This window comes from Accipiter gentilis, chromosome 23, assembly GCF_929443795.1.
Source record: "Accipiter gentilis chromosome 23, bAccGen1.1, whole genome shotgun sequence".
Classification (NCBI taxonomy): domain Eukaryota; kingdom Metazoa; phylum Chordata; class Aves; order Accipitriformes; family Accipitridae; genus Astur; species Astur gentilis.
The window spans coordinates 2,385,179-2,409,343 of record NC_064902.1 but is presented as its reverse complement, the minus strand read 5'-3'; the positions used below and the strand labels follow the sequence as shown (position 1 = coordinate 2,409,343).

General features: G+C 38.1%; 2 protein-coding genes across 4 annotated transcripts in view; one reads left to right on the top strand and one right to left on the bottom strand.

Annotated features, from left to right (window-relative positions):
• The window catches only part of CFAP92 (cilia and flagella associated protein 92 (putative)), a 130,479-nt gene that overhangs the window by 2,148 nt on the left and 104,166 nt on the right, over positions 1–24,165 (top strand). The window lies entirely within an intron of this gene.
• GP9 (glycoprotein IX platelet) lies at positions 1,042–6,254 on the bottom strand. Of its 2 annotated transcripts, XM_049826654.1 has the most exons (3): positions 4,982–6,254; positions 4,070–4,113; positions 1,042–3,107 (listed from the first exon to the last, which is right to left on the bottom strand). In XM_049826654.1, exon 3 carries the CDS (start codon positions 3,098–3,100, stop codon positions 2,516–2,518), a length of 585 nt encoding a protein of 194 aa, XP_049682611.1. In that variant the 5' UTR covers positions 3,101–3,107; positions 4,070–4,113; positions 4,982–6,254; the 3' UTR covers positions 1,042–2,515. The 2 variants fall into 2 exon arrangements, with proteins under 2 accessions (XP_049682611.1, XP_049682610.1); XM_049826653.1 differs by lacking the exon at positions 4,070–4,113 and having other exon boundaries at positions 4,982–6,251.

The following is a 24,165-nucleotide window of genomic DNA, read 5'->3' as shown; positions in this document are numbered from 1 at the left end:
CAGCCAGCACAGCCTGAGTTCCTCAGAGGTGTTGCCAGCGCTCACTAAGGATGTCCCTGTGACGCATTGTCATTGTGGTCTCTCTTTTCATGGCCTGTCCCACCATAAATTTTGCAGGTGATCAAAGCAATAAGAAGAGCTGTAATGTTTTAGGTGTCTCACACAATTCTGTTAAAATCATTCTTGTTTCAGGTAGTGCCTACCAATTTGAAAAAATGCCCAATGTGGGTTAGGCTATAGGATTCACCATGACATCTGATGAGCTGTTCCAATGTTTATTTTTCATTGTTAGAGTTTGAGCCCTGTTTCTAGTCTGATGTTCCAATTTCTACTCCCAGCCCTTTGTTAACAAATTTCTCTTCATGTAGATTCATACAAGCTATGATTTTGTCATTCCTTAAATTCCTCTTTATTAAATGAAATTGATTAAACTCCTTTGAAGATATATTTTTCCAATCCTTTATTTGCATTACAGTTGTTTTTCTGATTCTTCTGCAGCTGATTCTTCTTGATTTGTAGACATTGATACTGAACCATTGTAGCTTATCTAAACATGGAAGTACATAAGTCTTTCTATCCCTAAATGATATTCCCTATTTTAACAAGAAAAGATCACATTAGCCCTTTGCTGCAATGTCATAGATGGGAGGTCATGATTACCAGATTATTTGCCTTCTCTGAATTGAGTCCTCAACCCATCTTTTGTTTCTAGATGTACAATCTTGCTTTCGATTGCTTGGCACTCCACGTAACTTACCATTCTTCACGTTTATGACTTCCCTCTTCTTCCCCATTGCGTATCATTTGCAGACTTTAGAATTGCAATGGGCATGTTGTCTCCCAGATCATTAATTATTTTACAGGGAAAACATCTGACTGTCCCTTTCCTTTTCTCAGTCTAAAGCCCCATGCTACACTTCATTACTAAATTGTGTAACCCTCTACCCATGGTGTGTGTCCTTTCCCCAAATCTGTCTGCACTTCAGAGGTTCTTTCAGCAGTTCCACCGTACTCAGTGGCCATTCCTTGTGTCACAGAGAGGGGCAAGTGACTCATCCTGAATTGGAATCAATTTAGGTTGACAAGTGGTGATGTCTCAGATTGGCCTTTCCCTGCTAGTGCAGGAGAGAGAGGACCAACAGTGAAGGTATGTTACAGACAGTAACATGTCTCTCCTAAAACTGTCTGAGAATGTCACCAGCTGTCAGCATTGGCAGTTTGACTCCATATTGCTGAAGTGGTTTGGCAGGGGCAAGAGGGACCTGGAAATATCCCTGTGAACTGCTGTCTTTGATTTGGGTGTTTGTGGCTAGGAATGAGTCTCGTCTTATAGAAGTGACAGCACGTGGTAATTGCAAAACCACCTGTCAGACGAAAGCTAACCACCAGGTTTGCTAGGGATATTATGTGCTTTAATAAGGAACCCCTCTCATGTGACAAGGTGCTAGGTAAAGAGCCAAGCAGTCTTTAGTGTCTTCAGCATACCTCTAATACCTAGCTCAGGTTTGGGGCTAGGAGGAGCGTTTGCAAAATGCGTCTTAAATTGAACTGCCAACAGTAGTATTAATTTTAGAAGACCTTCAGAGATCTCCCATCTAACTAGCCTAACTTCACCAGACCAGATGGGGTCACAGCATGAATTGCTGTTCTTGGAGTCTTGTGAATAATCAGGTTAAGGGGAAAACAATATGCTTGAGTCACTACAACAATATTTCTATGAGGATGGGGGGGACTAGAAGAGAAGGGAAGAGAGTCCATCCTCTTCAAAGCTGTTGCATAAAATCCAGTGTATCAAATGTCAGTAGTAAAACTGAAAGACAAGTTCTGGAAATTTCTTAGGATTTTAATGGGAAATGTGTGGAATTGTGAAAGATTAAACTTGGGTGAGTATGAATGTTCATTCAATAAGCATCCATTATTTCAGTTTCACATAGAATGCTTTTTTATTGTTCACTTTCTAGGAAATTCAACAATATTTAAAATTATTTTTACTGATTATATTTTCATTACCAGTCCATCTTTAAACATATTCAATAAGGGATACATTCAGTAGCTGGCCTATATAATCATAGTGGTTTTGCTGGCAGGAAACTCCTGCACCTGAGGAAGAGATGGCTGAATTTGTTTGGACCCAAGAATGGTCCTACTGTTGGGAGACTGTGAGGGGGTAACAGGTTGCAAACTCACACAGCTTCTGAGTGAGAAAAGAATTGCTAAAATAGTACAGTGTTCATCTCCATCTATTAACAAGTGTAGGATTTGGGGATGTAAATCTTGCTATAAGAGCTGAGAATTCAGTGGAAAAATGCTAAGTTAAATGATTTTAAAAAATTTAGAAGTCTGAAGACCCAGACTTTGAGCCCTGGGATCTGTTTGTAGCATGTTCACCAGTAAAACTAGTGTTGTCAGTGCCTGTGCTTTTTTGTGGCAAAATAGTTTAACATTTCTGTTCAAGCTAGTGGTAGTGAACAGCTCATTTTATCTTGTGGTTTTTGGAGGTATGCCTCCCCAACGGTCAGCCCCTAGAGTCATATCGGCTTAGGTTTATTTGGCAGACCAGCTTTTTTGAGAATTTCAGAGCCCATGCTACTAAAATAAGTGTAGTTATTGTTCCAGCAATTAAAATGAGGTCTCGCCAAAAGAACTCAAGACACTTGATTGGGAGAAGCCTCTTACAAATCCCCAGCTCATTCCCAGTCAGCTGGCTCAAGGGCTTCTTCTTCAAGGGTGCTGGGGTTGCACATCTGATGTTTGCAAGAGAGGGTGCGGAGACGTCTTCTAACCAGAGTTTTAGATACAGAATATGACAGTCACAGTTCCAAGGATTGTCAAATATTTTCACTTCCTCCAGGCTGTGCAAGTTGTCCAGGGCACCAGGAGGAACCGAGGTCAGGCTGTTGTTCTGTAGATAAAGCCTCTTGGTGTTAACGGGCAAGGCAGGCACTTCCGTTAGCTTCCTTGAACTGCAGTCTATGTGCAAGCCCTTCATTTCACCCAGTGACTTACAATTACAGGTTGAAGGACAGACTTCAGCTTGGGTCATGTGGAACAGCAATGATATGGCAAATCCTGCAACACTGATGAATTCTGTCTTGTTCATGCTTCAGCTACCCAGAGAATAAGAATAATAATCTGATAAGTATGATTCATTACCACATTTCTAAATGCAGCTATATCTTTCTTAGGATTACTCGTGAGGTTTAGGTTTTTGGAAGAAAATCTTTAGCTTTCTGTATTTCCCACAGATCCATTCTTCCTGACATTAAGTGGCATAAGTGCAACTGGGAGAGAGCACAGTGCTTCCATTTTGTATCTAGTTCATTGCATTTCCTTCATAATTGTATGAAATGTATTGTTTTTCAACATTCTGGAACAGAATGTCACCAGGAGACAATGGTAAAACCAGTTAGTTTTAGGCAAAGATTTTGGTTCCATTTCTGTATCGTCATAGGTCTAGTGTTAAAATTGAGTGTTGAAGTCAGTTTTCAAAACTGAGTTTAAGAGGTTGAATAATTGTAAATGTCTAAAAATCTTTCTGAGAGTATGAAGATTATAACAAAGTAGTATGTATTTTTATGTGGCAAAAAGTTAATTTTTTTGCTGCCTTGTAGCTTCATGCATCTCTGAGAACATACAGTTTAAGATTTGGATGAATAGAGAATTGGAAATTTTGCATATCTTGTACTGCTTGTCTTTTAGGGATTAAATAACCATGCTTTGGGCTAGCAGGTAATTATCCCTTTTGCTATGTCATTCCCAGTTCTGTAGAGTGGATCCCACTAGACTTCCATTTTAAACCCTTCTGTTTGCAGTTTAAAACCTCTAAAGCTATTCCCTTCCTGTATTTCCTACTACTTCTCTGCGTTTAAAAATACATAGCTAGCCTTGGGACAGGATTGGAATTTGAAATACAAACTCCCTTGCACAGGTTGGGGAATTTCCAATCTTGAAACCATCTTTCTTTATGATTTTAGTACATCTCATAATTAGAATGTATTTTCTTCTTTTTTTTTTTTTTTTTCCAATTCATTTGCAGTAAGTAAGTAAGTAAGTATCGAATCAAAAATACCTGACTCTGTATTGCCTTGGATACTACTGGGCCAATGGCAGAACCTGAAAAAAGTGTTGGGGTTTTATACACTATACACTTAAAGAAAATTCCTTTTTAACTGAAGAAAGTGAAAACAGTTATATAACTGTTTGCAGGCAAGCGTTAGAAGCACATTGAGTATGATTTTACAATTGGACTGGACAAAGCCTGAGAAATAGCAAGCAGGTAGGACAGACCTATTAACAGCAACAAATACAGAGTAAAAGAGGTTTTTACATACTGAAGGTGATAAGGATCTTAAATTATACTAATATAGAATGGAATTTGGAAAAAAAATTTCTTCCAAATAATGTTTTCAAGTGTAGAGATATTTTAGAACTGAAAAGAAAAAGGTTTTCCTTTTAAAAACTTAAAATAAGCTGAGACTATTTTTTTTTCTCTAGGAAGTTCCATTTAATAAAGACTAAAATTGTAGGAAAAATGGATTGATTTTGTTTTAAATTAAGTTGTCTCAATTTACTTACAAAAAATATGTAATTAGCTTCTCAAAATAAAGTTAGACAGTTTTAGATTCCTGATCTAAATACTACATTCCTATATTTTAAATTGAATTAATGCTGCATGAAATTATAAACAGCACAGGGAAGCTGAAATGGTAATCTTAACAATCTCCTATGTCTTTGTTAGCAAGAAGTTAATCTGAATATCTTTGGTCTGAATCGAGATACTTATCTGTTATTTTTCAAAGTAGACATCTTAAAGGGACAGACTATGTCATCTGACTGAAAAAAAATTAAGCAATATCTATAGAAAAGAGGATCTCTTCTGATTTAATATATAGACATCAAAAAATCTGAAATGGAATAGAAATAAGAACTGTGGCAAAAATGCAGAAAGGAAGAGTTGGTGAGATGCCTGACTGACACTTACCTTTATTCCCTCTTGATTCCTTTCCCTTTGCTTGGTAAAGTGTTGGAGTATGTATAGCAACTGGAGCTGACTTTTTAAGAGAGTCACTAAGGAAATGTGTTAAAGAAGATGAGCTTTTTCCTATGCGTGATAGGAAGCCATTCCCATTGGAAGATGCTATATATGGTTGACGTGTAACAGCATATAGTGCTTGGGGCATTTTTGTATTTTCTGCAGACAAGAGGAAATGCTTTTGATTTTTTTTTTTATTGCTAATATATTTTTCCCATTAAACCTGAATGCCTGGAAAACCTAAAAAGACTAATCTGAAATCTGGTGGGATATTTTCCTCAGCTGTAATAACCTGCAGGTATAAAAGCTAGCTTGAGCTTCAACTACTGACACATGCAAACCTAAGCAAGATACAAGGGAGCTCAAGTTTGCCCGTGAAATAGAGTTCTTCTGTTTTAGTCAAAGCCAGGTGTGTTTGATATCTGCCTTTCCGCTGATTAAGTAAAATTTGTAAAAACACACCAGAGCATCGAAATAACTTACGCTAGTCAGGTGAGATCATTAAAGGATAGAGAAATATAAATGCCATTACATTGAAATAGTGATGAAAAGTCACCTGAAATACAGTATTTCATTCTAGTCACCCATGTTCAAAAAAGATTAAGCCAACAAGTGAAAAGAAGGTTTCTGTGATGATCAGGGATTTGGAGAACATATCTTATGTGAAGAGGCTAAGAGCAACCTGTACATTGTGATGTGGAGCAATGCAGAAATATGTGAGCCAGAATGACTCAGGCAGGTAGGTGCCCCTGACACAACCTTGAATGTGAAGAAGGGTACATGTGTATGGATCAAAGGATCAATTCCTATTTTGGTTCTTGTGATATTTTGTGGAATATAATTTATTTGTAATGTCCTAGTTTGGTTTGGAGTTTAGAAATGAATTCCAGAATAGTCAGGGAATGTGCTCCGCGAAAGGCTCACTGTCGTGGTTAGCATGGCTCCCTTTAATCAGCACAGCCTAGAGGACTGGGGTGGCCTTGGGCACATACATAGCCTTTCTTCCCAGTCATGAGAGCTGTGTGTAGCTCAGAAGAGGACTATGATCCTGCAAATTTCTTCACACTCAAGTTGCTGAAGAATATCAACTGCTGAATAATAGCAATATGTCATCTTAAAACAACATGCTCTCTGTATATTTGGCTGGAAAGCCAGTAATTCAGGATGATACAAGTTTATAATATGCATGTATCTGTCCATCTAAATAAAAAATGCCATGTTCGTGTAAAAGAAAAACAAAAACAGGATTTTGTTTTCACTTTTTTTTTTTTTTGTATGTGAAGTTTTCCTTTGCTTTAGCTACCAAACATGAACACTCTAGAATTAAGACAGCAGTTGACATTTGGAAACCCAGTGTGGGGTGGATCTGTCATTTAATTCAGGCCAGTCCTTGTTTAGTGTGTTGTTTTGGGGACAAGCTTTGAGCTGTGTTCTGCATTTGGAAATGAAACCCAGGTGAGTTTCAGATGTTGCAGATGTGTAGTAGAGCCCTGCTTCTGAGCTGTTGTTTCTTTATAACATGCTGTTCTTGGGGGGAAGGGAAACTTCTGACATTTAAAATTATGCAGATAGCAATCCTTATTGTTTAATTCTTACTATTTAATTCTTACTTATATTTAAAATACTTTTCTTCATTAAGTCTAATCAATTACCAGTAGCCTGAAGTTTGTTAGGAACTTCCTTAAGAAAATGACTTAATGTGTATCTCTGCTCTTTAGTATTTTAGAGGATAATTTAGACAGTGCTGGAGGGAGAAGACAAAAATACTTCAAAGCCCATTTGAATTTCAATCTTTTCTATAAGATGAGGAAAGTGATTCTTCCCTTGTTGAAATCTGTTCATCTGCCTGTCATATGTTCAACAGCTGGACCTGAATGGACTGCTAAGAAGATCCTTCTATCTTAGGGATTGTTTCTTTTCTTTTTTTGAAAGAACATCACTAAACCATAGATTTCATAAATGTCTGTCTTCCCTCATGCCTGTTTCCTGTATCACACAGTCTATGCTGTATGTCTTAAGGAATGCTGCCACACAGAATAAAATTTTTCCTGTTACATGGTGAAATCAACTGCTGCATCTTTTGCATTGAAATGGATGCAAAATATTTTGAATCCTCTGGAATCTGTACTCAAATTCTGTGCTATGGGTAATCCTCACAAAGGTAGTCCTACATTCCTCTGGCTGTTGTGTCACACGTGGTCGGAGAAGTAGCTGGTCAGGCTGAGTCCCTGAATCTGTTACTTGTGATGAGTGCCATGGGCCAGTTTCTTCAGCTCTGTGTGGAGGCAAATGGATGCAGGGAACATCTGGCAGAAGCAAAGCTTAAAATACAAGGCATTTGCATTTATGATTTTAGGCGTATAGCTTTTTGTAGGCCAAATGAGGATTCTTCGTTTAAGAGGATTTATTAAGAGCCAATTTGAAAAAAAAGTTATAATCTGCTATAATCTTGTTATAGTCTGAAAATATATTTTCCACAGAGTGGATCCATTTGAATTTTTAGTGAATGAGAGAGTCTCTGCCTCCTCTCAGTGGAGAGGTATTTCTGAACACTCTTGTTTCCCAAAGAAAACCTCTCTTGCTACCTTACTCCCTGAAAGCACACTTCTCTGGATATAGTTTTCTTTTGAGGCCTTGACTTTTCCAGTCACTTACGTGAGTGCTGCATCTGATTGCTTATATAGGGAGAAAAAAGAGTTGAAGGGAGATTACTAGTTTCCTTGCAGTTAAGAATAAAAGCTGCAAGTTAAAGGTAAATGTGCAGATCAAAAGCATGACCCACTAAGAGGAAATTCAGGCAGAAGATGCCATTATTTTTTATAGACAGTTTTAAGGAGTTAAAGTCATTTCTTGCTGTCAATGACCTGTTCTTGACCTAGAAAGACAGAAGTCTTCCTCAAGCACTATTTCCATTTCCAGTGCTGAAAAAAATTTGCCACATAACATTGTCAATGGATGGCAAAAGTGCCATTTAAGTTCTATCATCTTGATTAAATCTGTTCTTTCATATTTTCAAATAGGTTGGTGAGAACAGACTAACCAAAATCTGTCTTTGTAATTGGATGTGAGTCACTGGTAATTAATGAATTATACAAATAAGCAAATTAGCAAAAAGAAGAAGAAGAAAAAAGATCTATCATGAAATTCATTCACACATCAGGGAACATTGCTTGCAGAAATGAATTAAAGAAAATCTGTGGTTTCCCTAACAGCGGTAGTTATTGTCGCCCTAGGGCCAAAATATTCCTATTATCTACTGCGCCCTAGAGAACTAGCCTGCTGAAGCCTTTTTAGTATTTATACATAGGAGGACAATGAATTTCATCCTGCCCATATTCTGCTTATTGTATTATTTCCTGCTACACATTTATTGGTTTTACCCGATTTAATTTTGCCTCTGTCAAATGAAATATCCCATTTCGTCAGATGATTATTACACAGGCAGATAACTCTTGTCATTTAGGAAATTCTTCTCCTAAATTGTACTCCACCCATTTTATCAAATAATTCTTTCTCCTCCCACCCATTCTCATAAAGAATCTCCCTCGCTCTTCTCACTATTCAAAACTGTACATAATTGGTGTGCAATCATCAGCTATTGCTTAGCTTTCCACTAGGTGTCATTCAAGTTATTTTTTCGTTCAATGTTGAGCATACACGGAATCAACCTTTAGATATAATTTAACAATTCAAAATAATTGTCTGAAAAACTGAAATATTATATTCTTTCAGGATATTACCTTTTCTGTAGCCTCCAAGATAAAAATGTAACAGATGTACAAAATGTGTGTATTAAGTGATTTGTTTAAATCAGATAGCAATCACAGGTTTGTGTTTTATGGAACTCTTAGGGTCTTGAGCCTGTTAATGAAAATAAATATTCATAGACAATTTGGATTCGAACTGTCCTCAGGAAAATATTAATACCATGTATGCTAAGTTGTAACAATGACAGAGTGCACATGGGGAAGCTTCTAGAGAGAGAATCTCTAAAAGCATCATAAAAAGACCACCATCAAGGCAGTATTTCTCACCACAAGATAGTGCCTAGGCAGTTCCCTGCACTCCTGCTTCAGTTAATGAGCTCTGAACGTGCACCAGCAAACCCAGTCGTCCTGACAGCAGTCAGTGCAGTCAGTGTTTCTGATGTGCATTTCAGGAGCTGGATGCAGTGTTGGCACCTTGATGGGAAGTGCTGGGCTTGGTAAAATGGAGTCAGCTGGGCCCCTCTCTGCTTTGCTTGCTTTGCTGAATTAAATATTTTGCTCTAATGAAAAGTAATTAGTTTTCTAGCTTTTTATGCACAGTCACATTTTTTATTCAAAGAAATGTATTTTGTTGTTCAAAATACAATACCATGTGTCAGTCAAACAATGCTGCATTTATGTGAATGTTCTATTTAGGATCAGGGTTGAGCTTTCAGAGCAAGTCTTATGATCTTCTCCATTCTCCATACATGCCTTTTAGCTGAAACTAAACTGCAATATTCACTCTGGAAATACATCTGATTTGTTCCAGGTGCTAATGGAGGTTCAATACTTGGGATCAGGCTAAAGATAGTCCAAAATAATACCCCCTCTCCTAGTATACATGGTTGGATGTGGTGTCCTCAGTTCCAGATTGTTTCACTGCCATGATCCTGCTCTTTGGGCCATTCTGTTTGTTGATGCAGACATTGCCAGTGTGACAGCCAAAGAACTGTCCATAAATGAACCTATTTGAACGCCCTGGTAACTATATAGTCAAGCCTGCTAAAGTTCCTCAAACATATTTACCAGGTTACTGCACAATAGCTGTAGTAGGATTGTAAAATGCATGAGATTAAGCAGCACCCTGAGTGGCGTTGTGCTGTCCTTGTTTAAGGACTTTGGTGATAAACAAAATCAGTCTTCAGCCCCACTAGCTAAAGTCCTGCTATTTTCTGCTTGAAGAGGTGGAAATGTTGAAGGCAGGGCATTGAACTTTATGGTCACACTGAACAGTTGTTCTTGGAAAGATCAATTAGAAATTAATTAGTGTCTGATGTAAAAGAGTATATTGAAAAAGCCCAAGTGATGAGTTTACCACGGTAATTCATTGTAGAATGTAACTCACTGTTCGTAATTGATAAGATGGTTAGTTTTTATATTGCCCTTTATAAAGCTATGACTTCATGGTTTTTTTTTTAAATAAAACAGTCAATTCTGGATATGGTTTCAATGAAGAATTAATTTTTTTCCAGATGTAAGCAGCTACAGTCACATTACTCCTTCCATACTAATGCTGTATTTATACACTTTTTGTGCTGCTAAAACTTGCAGATGTGCCCAGTTATGTTCTTTGTGCCACAACATTCAGAGCTGTCAAAACTTCAGTTTTCTTGTGGTTGGGAGGATAGTCAGGAACAATGCTCTCAAACTGTTACCCCACAGTATTTGCTTTAGTATGTGAGATAACATTATTGCCTATCCCATTCCAATTCTTGCATTGCAAACCATGATATTTGCATTTTAAAGCAATATAATATGTTGATTTAAAAAAAAAAAAAACCAACTTTTTTTTGGCTTGGTGGGCTTGGTGTTTTGAGCCATTAAAGTTCACATTTTCCAAGTTCTCCTCATAGTCCTTAAGGCTAGATATGGCTAATGAAAGCTGATCACATGCCTCCAAGTGTTGGGTTCTGAAGGAAGTCTTTTATAGAGTGTAACCCATGATCAAATCACAGAAGCTGAAAATGCTTTTGTGCTAATCCTATCACTGAATCCTAATATATGAACAGTTTGGAGAGTCACTTTTATCAAGCTGGCAGATTAATTAATCATGTGGTCACATATACCAGGGAATAAATAAGCAGTGTTCCTCTGAGGAGGATTGTAAATTCATTAGAAGATGCTGCAAGTCTCTTCCCACATAATCTAATTCTTTCTTTGCCCTCATTTGCTCTCTCTAGCTCAAACACAGTGTTGATATCTGTAATTCAGTGAAACTTCCTACATTTAATGGACCTAGTTGGAGGTTATTTATAATTTATTTCCACATCAGTTTTGATGAATCTTGGTGGTTTGATGTTGTCCTGCAATGACACTCATGGTGTCATTCTCTCCATGCTGACAGGCACAGAACACCTGCAGTATCTCAGCCTTTAAGGGGAGCCTGGAACGAGAAGACAGCTCTCTCTCCTTTTTAGTCAACAGCTCGCTTTGAGTACGCGTCTGAAATCAATCACCATTTGCCTCATGCTTGGCTGGCTGCTTTCTGCAGGTCTAGCTGCACCACCTTTATTTACAAAAGCTAAAGAACATTGTTCAGGTTTTATGACTACAGAAAATCTTTCTCCTTTACTTTTTTTTTTTTTTTTTAAATGAGGAGTTCTCACGTGAAGTATTCTGAAATATTAGGTTCTTTCAGATAAAAGTATGAAGAAAGAAAAATGCATGGGATTCCCCTTCCTATTAAGTCTTTGTCACTGGCTCCCTTCAGAAGTATTTTATACTTTTTGCTGTTTTAAGGGAGACTTTCATTATGACCTAAGTGTGTTAGTGAGATCATGGTGCTTTGTCTGAGATTTTGCTTCTGCGCTTTGCTTTTTGCCTTTACTCATCATCTACCTTCTTTTGGATGTTTCGATTTGTTTCCTAGTGAACCCAATTATCTTTCCTTTTCTTCTACTCCAAACTCTGTGGCATTTCTGATAAGTCTCTATGAATAAGACACAATTTATGGTAGTAAGGACCTCTTTCCAGAATATATGGCAAGTTAAATGGCTATATACTACCTCCAGTTTAATCAGTATTGCTAGATTGCTGCAGGTGAACAGAGCTTTATTACGTATCTTAGCTTTTGCTTAGTTTGCATGTCTAGCATTTGGGAAAAACCTATAAAAATTCTATTAATTCTTTCTTAATCTTGTTCTGAAATTCAATAGGATGAAAAAAAGTGTTTCACTTCTGTGAATAAAGCTACGCCTGAGGGCTTAACTGGATAGATATGCCAAAGCCAGATCCCCACCTGTGGGAGTTGCAGGCCCTATTTGAGATTACAGTTATACATCCCATATGAAAAAAAAGGTGGGGAGGAGGTTACCCAACCCCTCTACAGCCAGGAGTATGATTAAAAAAAAGGGTGTGTGTGTGTAGAAACAAAAAGAGCTACTCAAGCTAGTGAATTAACACCCCAAGGTTTAGTTATAGGAAGCAGTGCCCATGAGAACCCTGGCTGAAAGAGGGATTTCTGGAAGGGAAAAATAAAGTAACTGCTAGGGCTTGGACCTGGGGCTTGAGTGGCCAGGACTTTGCTGAATCACCTCCATATATATAGTCAGTAAACAGACATATTATTTTTAGGGAATAGGTGAAAAAAAGGTACGTTTCCTGTGGGTTGAGAAAAATGTGAATCCATTAATTTCCAGAGTTCAAAAATTACATTTTTTTCCTGACATGTCAAGCAGGGCCATCAAACCCTTGTGTTTGAAAATACTTGCTCAAGTAGCTTCTTATTTTGACTGTGATTAATAGTGGAATAAAAGAACATACAGAGCAGCAATTTTACTCAGGGCAAAGTTCTTAGCGGATATAAATTGAACATCTGAGGAAAGAAGCACAGACGCTAATTCTCAATTCAGTGAAGACTGGGATTTTCTCAGCCTTCAGGATATTGGATACAACTAATAAATAGTGCAGATGTCACCTTATTTCTAGGCTTTTATTGTTTCTAAGGAAGCCTGTAAACTGAAATTCAGTACTTGTCTGTTTTGTTCAGCGTCAGCACATAAAGTAGTATCTTGAAGAGGGTGAAGATATCTGTGACTCTGAACAAATGTTCTTGAGATTCATCTTTGAAAGGTTTCAAAGGTCTTCCTGGGGTGTTGGTATGATGTGAACTTTCATGACTACAGAGCTGCTAACAGCATTTTTCATTTACATAAAAAAGCCTCAAGGGCAGAATGGTTAAAATACAATGAAAAGTCTGGGCACTACTTCATACAGTATAAAAAGAACAGCTATGTCATTGCACAACCCCTGCAGAAAATCAGATGAGTGTGTAAAACTGTTGGCATGATCTGACTGTGGCAAAGGCTTACGTGGTAATCTGGCAATGTGGAAAAGGAGGGCCCAATGCATAGCTAACACCACATTCTGCACAACTTTGAAAGGCAGTTAGCCATGATGTTCATCACAGGCCAAAAGCCAAGGAATCACTCAAACTCCATTTAGAGCCTTAAGTGTATTGCAGATATAGTGATAGTAAACATAATTTCTTTTCTTTAGAAAACCAAAGTGGACATGTAATATGCAGGTCTTGTTTGCACTTGAACCTGCTCAGAAGCAACTGCTCCTGACAAATTCCGTATGTGGACACATGCAGCAATAAGTGTCCGTTTCCTTTAAGCCAAAAACATTCAGCAAAGTGGAACAAGAAAAAGGCATCTTATACCAAAATAAGTCACATGCAAGAGTAGTTACGTCTTACAAATCAGAGCAAGTTATCTCTACTTAATAGGGCACAAAAGGGAAGTTGAACAGCTTATATCTCGAAAGTGTTTTTCTCTAAAAGCCTTTCTTTCTGGCTGCTCCAGGTCTTCCTTTCAGCACTTTTCTGCTACTGGAGAGACATGTATGCTCTTCACCACCTAGTTTTTCTCTCTTATCCTGCCATCTGTTCCACCTATTACAACTCCATTATTTCCAATGCAGACATATGCAATATACAAACGTATCCTGCAAGTATTGTCCTGTTGGGGGGAGGAAGCATAGTTTGTATTGATTAATCACCTGGTTCAGTCTTTATGTAGTTCCATGCTTTTAAGTGTTCATTTTGTGAAAGTGTGTGTATAAAAGTCATCCAGAAAACCCAGCCGTGGTTTAGAGCCCTGTTAAAGCCCATTGCTAGGCATATATTCTAAAGCATATCTGGTTCATAGTCAACAAAGATGCATTTGACCTGTTGCTATATATGGACCCTGAGATATCACAGCGTGAGATTTGTTGTTTTGTGTGTGATAGTTTTCCTCAAAAACTTCTGCTTGGTCAGAGTGTAAGCCAAAACATCCATCTGCTGTTATTTTCACATTAGAGTTAAGTGGGCAAAAGAAACATGCCATTGAATAAGCTTTCTCTAATGTAGTTTCAACAGTATAAACTATATTTGCATTTGAGAACTTTTTGAATAGAAGCTAAGGATTGACTCCTGTCTTTGAAATCTTCCTATTTTTGCCCAATTTAGCTAACCTAAACTGAGGCAATTCATCTTGCAAAGTAAGGGAAAGACAGGGACCGAAAGATAGCTGTGCAGATGGCAAGTCACTGGATCTGCTGGAATCTGTACTCTAAATATATTTAGTAAAAGTTGGCACTTGCTGACAATGTTGCTCAGCAAGGCAACTTTGGAGATGTGGGAGTTAGTCTGCAGGTTAGCTAATCATGATAATATTGATGGTAATAGTTCCAAAGCTTACAATTTACTTTAAGGAAAAAAGGCAGAAAAGAAGGACCTTCTCTGTAGTATTTTAAAGCCTGCACGCGGTTTCTCTCCTCGTGTGGGAAGGGTTGATTGGCTTACCCAGTACTGCAACCTGAATGCCATGGAAGCTGTAATGCCATGAAGAATTGAGAAGGTCCTAACTGCTTCTTATAGGAAAATAAAATCGGATAATAGAGGATTATTGAGGTAGTCTGTTTAGTGATGTTACTGGTATTGGCTACTGAGTCCAGGTGGCACAGCATTCTGAGTAGGAGTATGTTTTGCACTAGACTTTTGAAATAAGTATAAGTCTTTTGGCTTTTGATATTTCACCCACCAGACTGTCTCAGACTGCTGAAATCAGTGCACAGAATATGAGTGGGAATAATATCATCTGTCTGAAAATGAAACAAAATAAATTCTCCCCCACACCTTGACTTTGGCAGTACCTCTGACAAAAAAAACAACTTAAGTATATTACCCATCTCTTCAGCCAAAAATCTGTGACAAGGGCTCAGTCCCTTTTACAGTTTTAAACTGTTGATGCCAATGTTGCAAGTCTCAAGCAAGTTCCTTTCAACTCTTTAGATTCTTGATATACTATTGTTTTCAGGCTAGAGGTGATTGCTCTTTATGCAGAAGGAGCTAGGTAACAAAGGAAATAAGGATAAAAATAATTTCCAGATCCTGGGGTAAAACTGGAGAAAGTGAAAAGAAAGTTCAGCCTGGAAGAGGATAATGTCAAATCCAGTAACACAGTAACATTGTAGACAATATGTAAAGAAGAAATACTGTTTGATCAGATTGTGCTAGCAGGTAAAATAGAAGTATATACCTACTACTGTATTATAAAAGTTCTCAGGTATCTTTTTACTAATCTTTAATTCTGCATTATGTTTTTCATTGAAAACTAGCTTGTTTGGGTGAAGAAATACAAGCTCTTTCCCCTACACCTCTTTTTTTTCCCCACTAGCTTCCTTATTGACCAAAGATTTTTACTGTCGTAACTTTCTTGAAGCCTTACATACTCTGTCTGGCTGAGTTTATTTACTTTTGAATTTTACTTTTTGTTTATGGTATTTAAGAACTATATTCACAAACAACACTTTGTGAAACATTGTTGCTACTTTTTTTCAAAGCCATTTTCAGTGAAGTAGCAAAGGAAAGGGGAGTGTATACTCCCTTCTGCTAATTTTAGAGTCCTAGATTACCATTCGTAAAATGCTTCCGTTTTGGGACGCTTGTATTGACATTAATAGACTGACATCCTTCTCCTCAAAAATAATTCAAAACACTTTTTTTCAAAAGGAAATACTTACTTCCATGGCACCATGTTTCATACTTAAAATGAGAGATTACTAACAGCCATAATTTTCAGGAACTACTGAGTGACCACCCTTTGAAATCAAGGTCTTCTTAATCTCTCTCTGGATAAGTATATAATACAAATTACTATATAATACTAATTGTGTTTCCTTTGGTTAGAAAGACAAACTGAAGATCATAGCTCTTTTATTAAGACTGTGAAAAATTTCTTAGGTTGATTTTAAATTAAAATATATGTTAGCATATAAGAAAATGTACATCTTTCTTGGATTGTAAATACTGGAGTTTTACATTTATTAAATGAGGTGATGGTGAATGTTCTTACAGGGAGACTGCATTTAAATTACTATGATTTGCAAAAGGAAAATAGTAAAAATTAGAAGCTTTTTAAAATTATTGTAGCATTTATTGTATTTCTATAGATATTTAGTTCTTGATGGGAAGGAAAATACTATCTAAATAAATTGCATTTCTGTATGGCTAGCTATTTTTATGAATGTTTTTTGTGGTTTAACCCCGAAGCATAACATACAAGCCATAGTTAAGAGGAAATGTAAACCAGACTGGCATTAAGTGAGTGACAGGTAAAAGTATTTAAAATACTTGAAATAATGGTGTTGTAGTTTAACCCCAGCCAGCAACTAAGCACCACGCAGCCGCTCACTCACTCCCCCCCATCCAGTGGGACGGGGGAGAAAATCAGGAAAAAAGAAGTAAAACTCCTGGGTTGAGATAAGAACGGTTTCATAGAACAGAAAAGAAGAAACTAATAACGATAATACTAACAAAATGACAACAGCAGTAATAAAAGGATTGGAATATACAAATGATGTGCAGGGCAGTTGCTCACCACCCGCTGACCAACACCCCGCCAGTCCCCGAGTGGCGATTCCCCGCCCCCACCTCCCAGTTCCTAAACTAGATGGGACGTCCCATGGTATGGAATACACCGTTGGCCAGTTTGGGTCAGGTGCCCTGGCTGTGTCCTGTGCCGACTTCTTGTGCCCTGGCTGGGCATGAGAAGCTGAAAAATCCTTGACTATAGTCTAAACACTACCGAGCACCAACTGAAAACATCAGCGTTATCAACATTCTTCGCATACTGAACTCAAAACATAGAACTGTACCAGCTACTGGGAAGACAGCTGAAACCAGGACAAATGGGAAGTGCATTTTAGGTATCTAAAACAAAAATCACTAGAAAAATTGAAAAATGTATGAGAGGGAAAAATACATCTTTTTGCAGAAAGTATGCTTGAGGTCTACAATAAATTTTAGGGATTTAAAGAGCCATTGTATAGTATGCAAAATGCGATGGGCATGCTTGCACAGTGTGTTTTCGGTAGATATAAAAATTTTCCTTACATTTTGAATTATTTCTTTTTGATATGTTATTAGAATGATTATTACAAATAAAATACCTTCCAGAATTGAGGCATGCCAGTAAATATCATTGCCAGTGTCCTATGGGTCAAATATGCTCAAGTTTTTCTGAACGAATATGGCTGGATTTTCTAAAGGGAAATGCAATGCTAATGAAGGAGCTGCATACACAAAGCAGATTATTTACAGGCCTCCACAAAGCAGATTTTTCCATTCTTCCCCTTCAACTTTCCCAGCTCTGCCCTGAAAGAGCCCCCAGGCTGTTGGATGAAAGGGTAATGCTCCTCCTTACCCTTCAATACCCAGCCTGCCTGGTACAATGGACACGAGGAAACAACAGTGACTAGTAGTGGATTTTGTGATGGGGAGCAACTCATTTCAGATTAGGACTGTTCTGTGCTAGCAGTTTGCATTGCTCTTATTTAAAGTTTTATTTTAAACTGCTGTAATTAAACCAATACAAAAGGCTGTGTGAATAGTTTTTCTTGTTCTGGGGACAAGAAGGGAAGACTGAGTGTAAATTGGTTGTTTCAGATTTGTTTGAGTTGTTTGATCTGATTTAGATAACTTATATCTTATTCAAAAAGATGATTTAAATTGGTTTAACCCAAGAGGTGTATGTAAAGTTGAAGTGGATGCCCCATTGGTCAAGGCTTTCATTCAGGATGTGGGAGAACTGGATTTAATTCTCTGCTGTGCATATCATGCAATTATTTATGCAAGGTGGAGGAGCTCCAACAGGAAAGATTAAGAGAGGACCCAGCAGGTCAGTAGTGCAATGGGTAGAGAATTCATGATATGGAAGACCAAAGTTAAGTCCCTACTCAATTATATTCAATCTTCTACCTCCTGGGTGACTATCATATCACTGGACTGTTGGTTATACTGCAGAGCTCTTGATGCAATTTATATCAACAAAATAAAATTCAATTTAAGGAAGTTCACTTTTTCTGGCCAAAGTATTTCACTGGAAAATTCCTGGTCTGTTCTGCTTTGCTTGCTAAGTTTGTCCTTCCTCCAACTGTGTGAAAGGACTGACATATCACCTCCTCTTCCTTCTGCCACCCTGAGGACTTCACTTACTGGGTCCTCATCACTCTCTGGAAGGAAGAGCCATTAATGTAGATGTCCTGACCAAATTAATCGATGGTATTCTTTTTATCTTAATAAGCTATGTAGTTTCCATAGTGTGAGTAGTCTCTATTTCTCCTCCCAAATTACTATGTAGCATTATTGTTAAATAGCTACCCGTTTTACCTTAAACGTCGGTAAATAATCCTTACTATTATTCCTTCCGCCCTACAGAACCACTGCCAGGCCAAATTGTTGGGGAACCCCCGGTGCTGCCGCTGGCCAAGGGGCTGCAGCGCAGCTGTGCTCTCCTGCGCTCAGCTTGTCCCCTTGCACTTCTCTTCTGCTTGCTTACAATCTATCAAGTTGTTTAAAGGTCACTCTGCTGGAATCGTTCTTTGCCACAGCATACCGTGCATTGATTTTCCACATTTCTAAGACTCCCTATGCCTGCTGTGAGCTCTCAACTTCCATAGTGATGTGCTTAGCAATCGTTACCATGTGCAGGACTAATTTCACATTCTAGGTAGGGCACACTCACTTGCCGGACTGGATTTTTTCTAGTGTCAGTTCTATTGAAATGGCTACATTATTTTTTCCTCTATTGGCTGGCAACTTTGCTTTTTTTCCATTTTTTTTGTTTTGTTGGAACTTCCTGAACAGAAATCGATTTTCCCCCTCCCTATTATTCAAGCCAGAAAATTTTTTGAAACAGCAAACAAATGATATCCTTTTCACCCAAGCTGAGACAACTCTTAGGATGTCCTAACTTTCTGCTGCTCCCTAAATGGGATACCCCCAAAGCCCCTGTGCCATGTACACACATGTACACTTACAACCTCACTGCTGTTTTGAGGTTTTTGGGACTAAACCCTATGCACTAAGGATGCCGGTTAGACCAGCTGGGAACTGATAATCCCCAAGTTCTTTCCCATTTTCTGCTGAGATAGTTAGAGGGATAAACAAGCTCTCCAGCACTTCAGACAAAAAAAGACATGGAGGATTACTGTGGCCTAAAAAAGTCCCTGCAGGACCGCCCCCCCCCCCCAGGGATTTTTTACTAGTACTGTGCACACCTGTAACGTGGATAGGACTTTTCAGTGTGTCCAGCAGTGCTCAGGTAGGCCAGATTAGAGGTTTTGATCTATGCATAGTAAAAACATTCTCTGGATGAGTAGCATAAATGATAGTTCTTCATTTCAACAAGGCTTTTTAGGCTATGAACAGCATCTCTCATCAGTATTCTTAAAACTCCAAGACAATTGGTATAGTGTGACTGACCTGATGACAGAGCTTTACTAATTTTATATGTATGTATCAGTGTTACCAGTTTACCAAGAAAAGGCATGTGCTTGCTGTCTTTATCTTGCATTGACTTTTCAAATGGAATTATCTTTGCTGTTATGCTTATCAAATACTGTTTCTGCACACGGTATGAAAAGAAATGTTCTCTTGTTCTTGCATATCCAATGTTTACTTCACTCAGAGAAATAAGTGAATATGGACTGGTAAAACACAATTAGACAGAGAGATTTCACTCATGAGGAGCCGATTCCCCATGTAACTTATTGTGAAGATGGTAGGGAGTCTATGGGTTGGTTCACAATAAATACCCTATGCACTTTAGAGCACAAAGGTAAATGAGAGTTACTAGAACCAAGCAGGGAATGTAAAGCACTGACACAAGTAGGTACCCTTGATCAGGCAATGTAGAAACTGTTAATTGGGAAATATCCCTTATCTGCCTTCTGCCAGGCAGACAACCATTTATTCTCCCAATGCAAAAGCTAAGTTCAAAGGAAATAGTGAATACTGGAGGACCTGGAACTCAGCAAGGGTAGAGTCAAGTGAATGACTAAGTGCTCTAGATGTAGCTGAACAGGAATTTATCATTATATTGGCATTGATGGTTAAACAGAACAAATATGAACATGCAATGCTCAACTTGTTTGAATAGGAAAATTACCTTATGTTTAATTATGATGGGGATGGTGTGTAAACACAGCATACCAATTGCGAAGGATGTTTCCTGAATCATTCTTAGCCATTTATTACTATGAAAAATTAAACTTGACTCTGAATGACTGGTCTATTATGGTTCATTTTTCTTCTCATAATTGTGTAAAATGCTTCCAAAGATCTTTTTGGGGGTCTGTTTAGCACTCTTGCACTGTAACATAGTTGTAGTAGGGCCATTAAGTGACTTGTCAGCATTCCTGTATCCATACCTGCTATAATTTGTATGGAAATTTTTATGTGGTATTGGCTGGACAAGGAATGATAAGGAAGAAAGAAAGGAAAATGTGACTTACATTTGCTATTTGCTTGTATGACAATTTATGAGCCAGTCAAAGGCTAAACTACAATTCCACTATCCTTCTGAGATCTCCAACTGTTTATTTCCAGCAGAAGTTATGACCAGGTCTCCATAATGTTATCATTCAACAGCAGACGCAGCTTTAAAACTGTTTACAGAGTTTAGTCATCTGTGCAGGAATGAAGTGAATCTGGAGTCTGTAACAAGGAATTTCCAAAGATTTCTTCCAAATCAGTGGAGTTAGTTCTTTCCATTTTTAGTAGAAGTAGTATATGGGCCTATATGCTGATTTCTGTTATTATGTCTGTTTCTGCTTATAAGGCAATGTCAAATGTCTTGTAAGATTTGAAACGGCTTTAAAAAGTCTTACTACTTTTTAGTTCTAAGCTCCCTTTTCCTTAAAAGATATAAACAGAGTAGTAAGCTTGGAGCTGCTGTTTACTTGCATGAGGAAAAGAATAAAGAAAACCAAGGGGTTTTGTATTGCCAAATCTTTTAGTTTTAAAGGCCTCTAAAGTCTAAAACAGGTTAGGATTCCTCATAACATTGGGTTTTTTTCCATCACAAAATGAGATTCAGCTGAAATGGAACAGTTCAAGTGAACATAAACAGGTGTTTTGCCAAGGGTGGACTTTCTGGTAAGTGAGGGACACAGATTTCCCATGTTGGGATAGTCAAGGGCTATTCTGCTGTCACTTTGTTTCTTGCTGTATATTTTCTGTAATACTGTCCTTATTCATAATATTACTAATGAAAACCACAAACTGTAGGGACCTTCGTCTCTATATGTGAGAGACTCAGAATCACAGAATAGTTGAGGCTGGAGGGGAACTCTGGAGATCGTGTAGCCCAACTGCCATGCTCAAAGCAGGGTTAGCTGGAGCAGGTTGGTCCCATGTCCAGTTGTGCTTTGAATATCTCCAAGACTGGAGACTCCACAACACCTCTGGACAACCTATTGCAGTGTCTGATCACCCTCACATTAAAAAAAAATTAAAAAAATAAAAAAAAATCTTGAGTTTAAGTGGAATTTCTTGTATTTCAATTTGTGCCTGTTGCCTCTTGCATATCAATGGATATCTGAGAAGCATCTGGCCCCATCTTCATTACTCCCCCCACGAGGTATTTATACACACTGATAAGGTTTCCCCCCCAAGCTTTCTCTTCTCCAGGCTGAGCAACCTTGGCTCTCTCAGCCATCCCTTGTATGTCAGATGCTCCAGGCCCTTAAACATCTTTATGGCCCCATGCTGGACTTGCTTCAGCAATTCTGAGAGGACTGTCCTGCACTGGGAGCCCAGCACTGGACCCAGCACTCTAGATGTCACACCAGTGCTGAGCTGAGAGGAAGGATCACTCACTCCTTCCCCCTGCTAGCGATGTCTGCTTAATGCAGCCCAGGATGCCACTGGCCTTCACCTAAGTTGAAAGAGATCATGATTCACATCCCTCTTGATTCAGAGCATGAACTTGAATTTCAGCTCCACCTTTCCCAGGTGAGTACCCTGACTACTGGATAATTCAGACCAGCTGTGTGAAGGTGGGTCTCTTCTCATTACTGTGCTGCAGTTTGAGTGCAAAAAAATGTACCTTTGTATTCCTCCACGTTTCTCTCTGGCAATGAGTCAGTCTCTCAATGGCCTATTGAATATTTAATTATTTATAATTATGCAGATTGTTCAAATATTTGCTCTTGTAATCCTGGATGGTTTTATAGCACAAACAAGCATGCTCTTTAGTTATTCCTCATATAACTTATCAGTCAGTAATCTATATTTAAATTTATATTTAATTATACTGATATATATTCTCCTTAATGAATTTTCACAGCCTTTCTCCAATACTAATCCAAGTTCTAGTAAAGTACTTTCAGAAACATTCCTCAGAAATGGAGCAAGCAGGTTTTTATCCTAACCTATTATGAAATCCTTCATATTCTAGACTTCTAAAATAATAGTGATAATAATATACTGCTGCATTTGTATGCAATACTGAAGTAGCTTGGACTTTTCAGCTGTTTGAAAAATTGTCCTTCAGCTTTTCTCAGTTCCACCTTGTCGACATGGTCTCAGTTCCACATTTGCTGACATCTTTGGCCCTGCAAGAGATAAGATAAAACTAAGGAAATTTCACCCTCTCCCTCTACATATTTTAGAGAACTTTTTCTTGTACAATTCTTGTTAGCAGAGTCTCATTTTCCATAGTCTCAGCATTGTCAAATATGTTTTATTTCAGAGTCTCAGCCATAGTTTTTTTCCTCTCTTCCTGTACTTTTTAATTGCTTGTGATCTCTGCCATGCTCTAACTCTCAAGAGTTTGGGAATGTCTTGTACAGTCAATGAAATAATACTATAAGTTGATGTCACTCTACCATGACTTGCAACAATTTCCTTTTACGAAATAGTGGTTGCTAGATACGCTATTCTACTTCTCCATTGGGGGAAAAAAACCTAACAACAAAGCCAACAGTTACAAAAAAGAAAACAAATGCTAGCTACAAATATTAATGTCTTTCCTGAGGCTTTGTGGCTGTTGGAATGGAGGACTGTGCCCTGCACATAAGCTAGAAGTCCTGGAGCGTAAGTTCAAACTTAAGTTCTCAAGAGCAACTCGTTAAAATTATCACCATAGAAGTAAGTTTTCCAGATTTATCAATGTCATATGAAAACTTTGTTCATCTTTCTTCTTAGGTTCCCTTCTCAAATTCTATCTTGCAAAAGACACTTCCTTCACAGATCTGAACATCTTGATTCCATACTTAAAATAATTAGATTATAGTGTTCACTAACAGTTGCTGTAAAAATTCAGTTTCTTGCTCCTGCATTGGTAACTCTTTGGTGTTCCCTGAACAGAAGAGAATCTGCTACGTAATTATTTCTTACTTCTTATGTCCTGAAATATTTCTGTATTTTAGGATTTGAAATGCTTCCCTTCTCTTTTCTGTCTCTACTCAGTCTATTGTTGTTCAGCTCAATAGCTCCTTAAATCTTTTTTTGTGACTCGAATTATTGGTTCTGTCAGTTTTATTTATACCTAGCTCCACCCAGGTGTGTAAAAGCAGCTCCAGCTGTGTTTCCTTTCTTGGTAGGGTCTCTCCAGAGTTAATGATGTTCTCTACAAAATTAGTTTAAACCAAGCTGTTATACAGTTTGAGTTACAAAATGGATGCATAGGATCAGGCAATCATTTTGCTTCCCTCTCTAGAAGACTAGAAGTATAAAAGCGGAATCTGAGCCAAGACCTCCTGCGTGGTATATACGTTCCCATCTTTATGCTGGAGAGGGTATGTCTATTTCTTTGTGGCATATTATGTGTAATTACAGTAAATGTTAAGTATGTTACTGCAGTCTTCACTGAAGAGGAGTGTGCTTTAATGGTGGACTTGGCGATAAGATGTTTTCTCTGCACTGTTATGTAAAGGTGACCTAGAAATGGTTTCCATGGCAGTAGGATGCTATTGATGGCAGGGCTCAGAGGAGGCCCCAGAAGGCTATTGGGTTTAAAATGTGAGCACATTTATATGTGAGCGACTTTCAAATGACTCTCAAAACCTGGTGACATTTTTGGGTGACTATCAATCCTTTGGTAGATGAGTCAG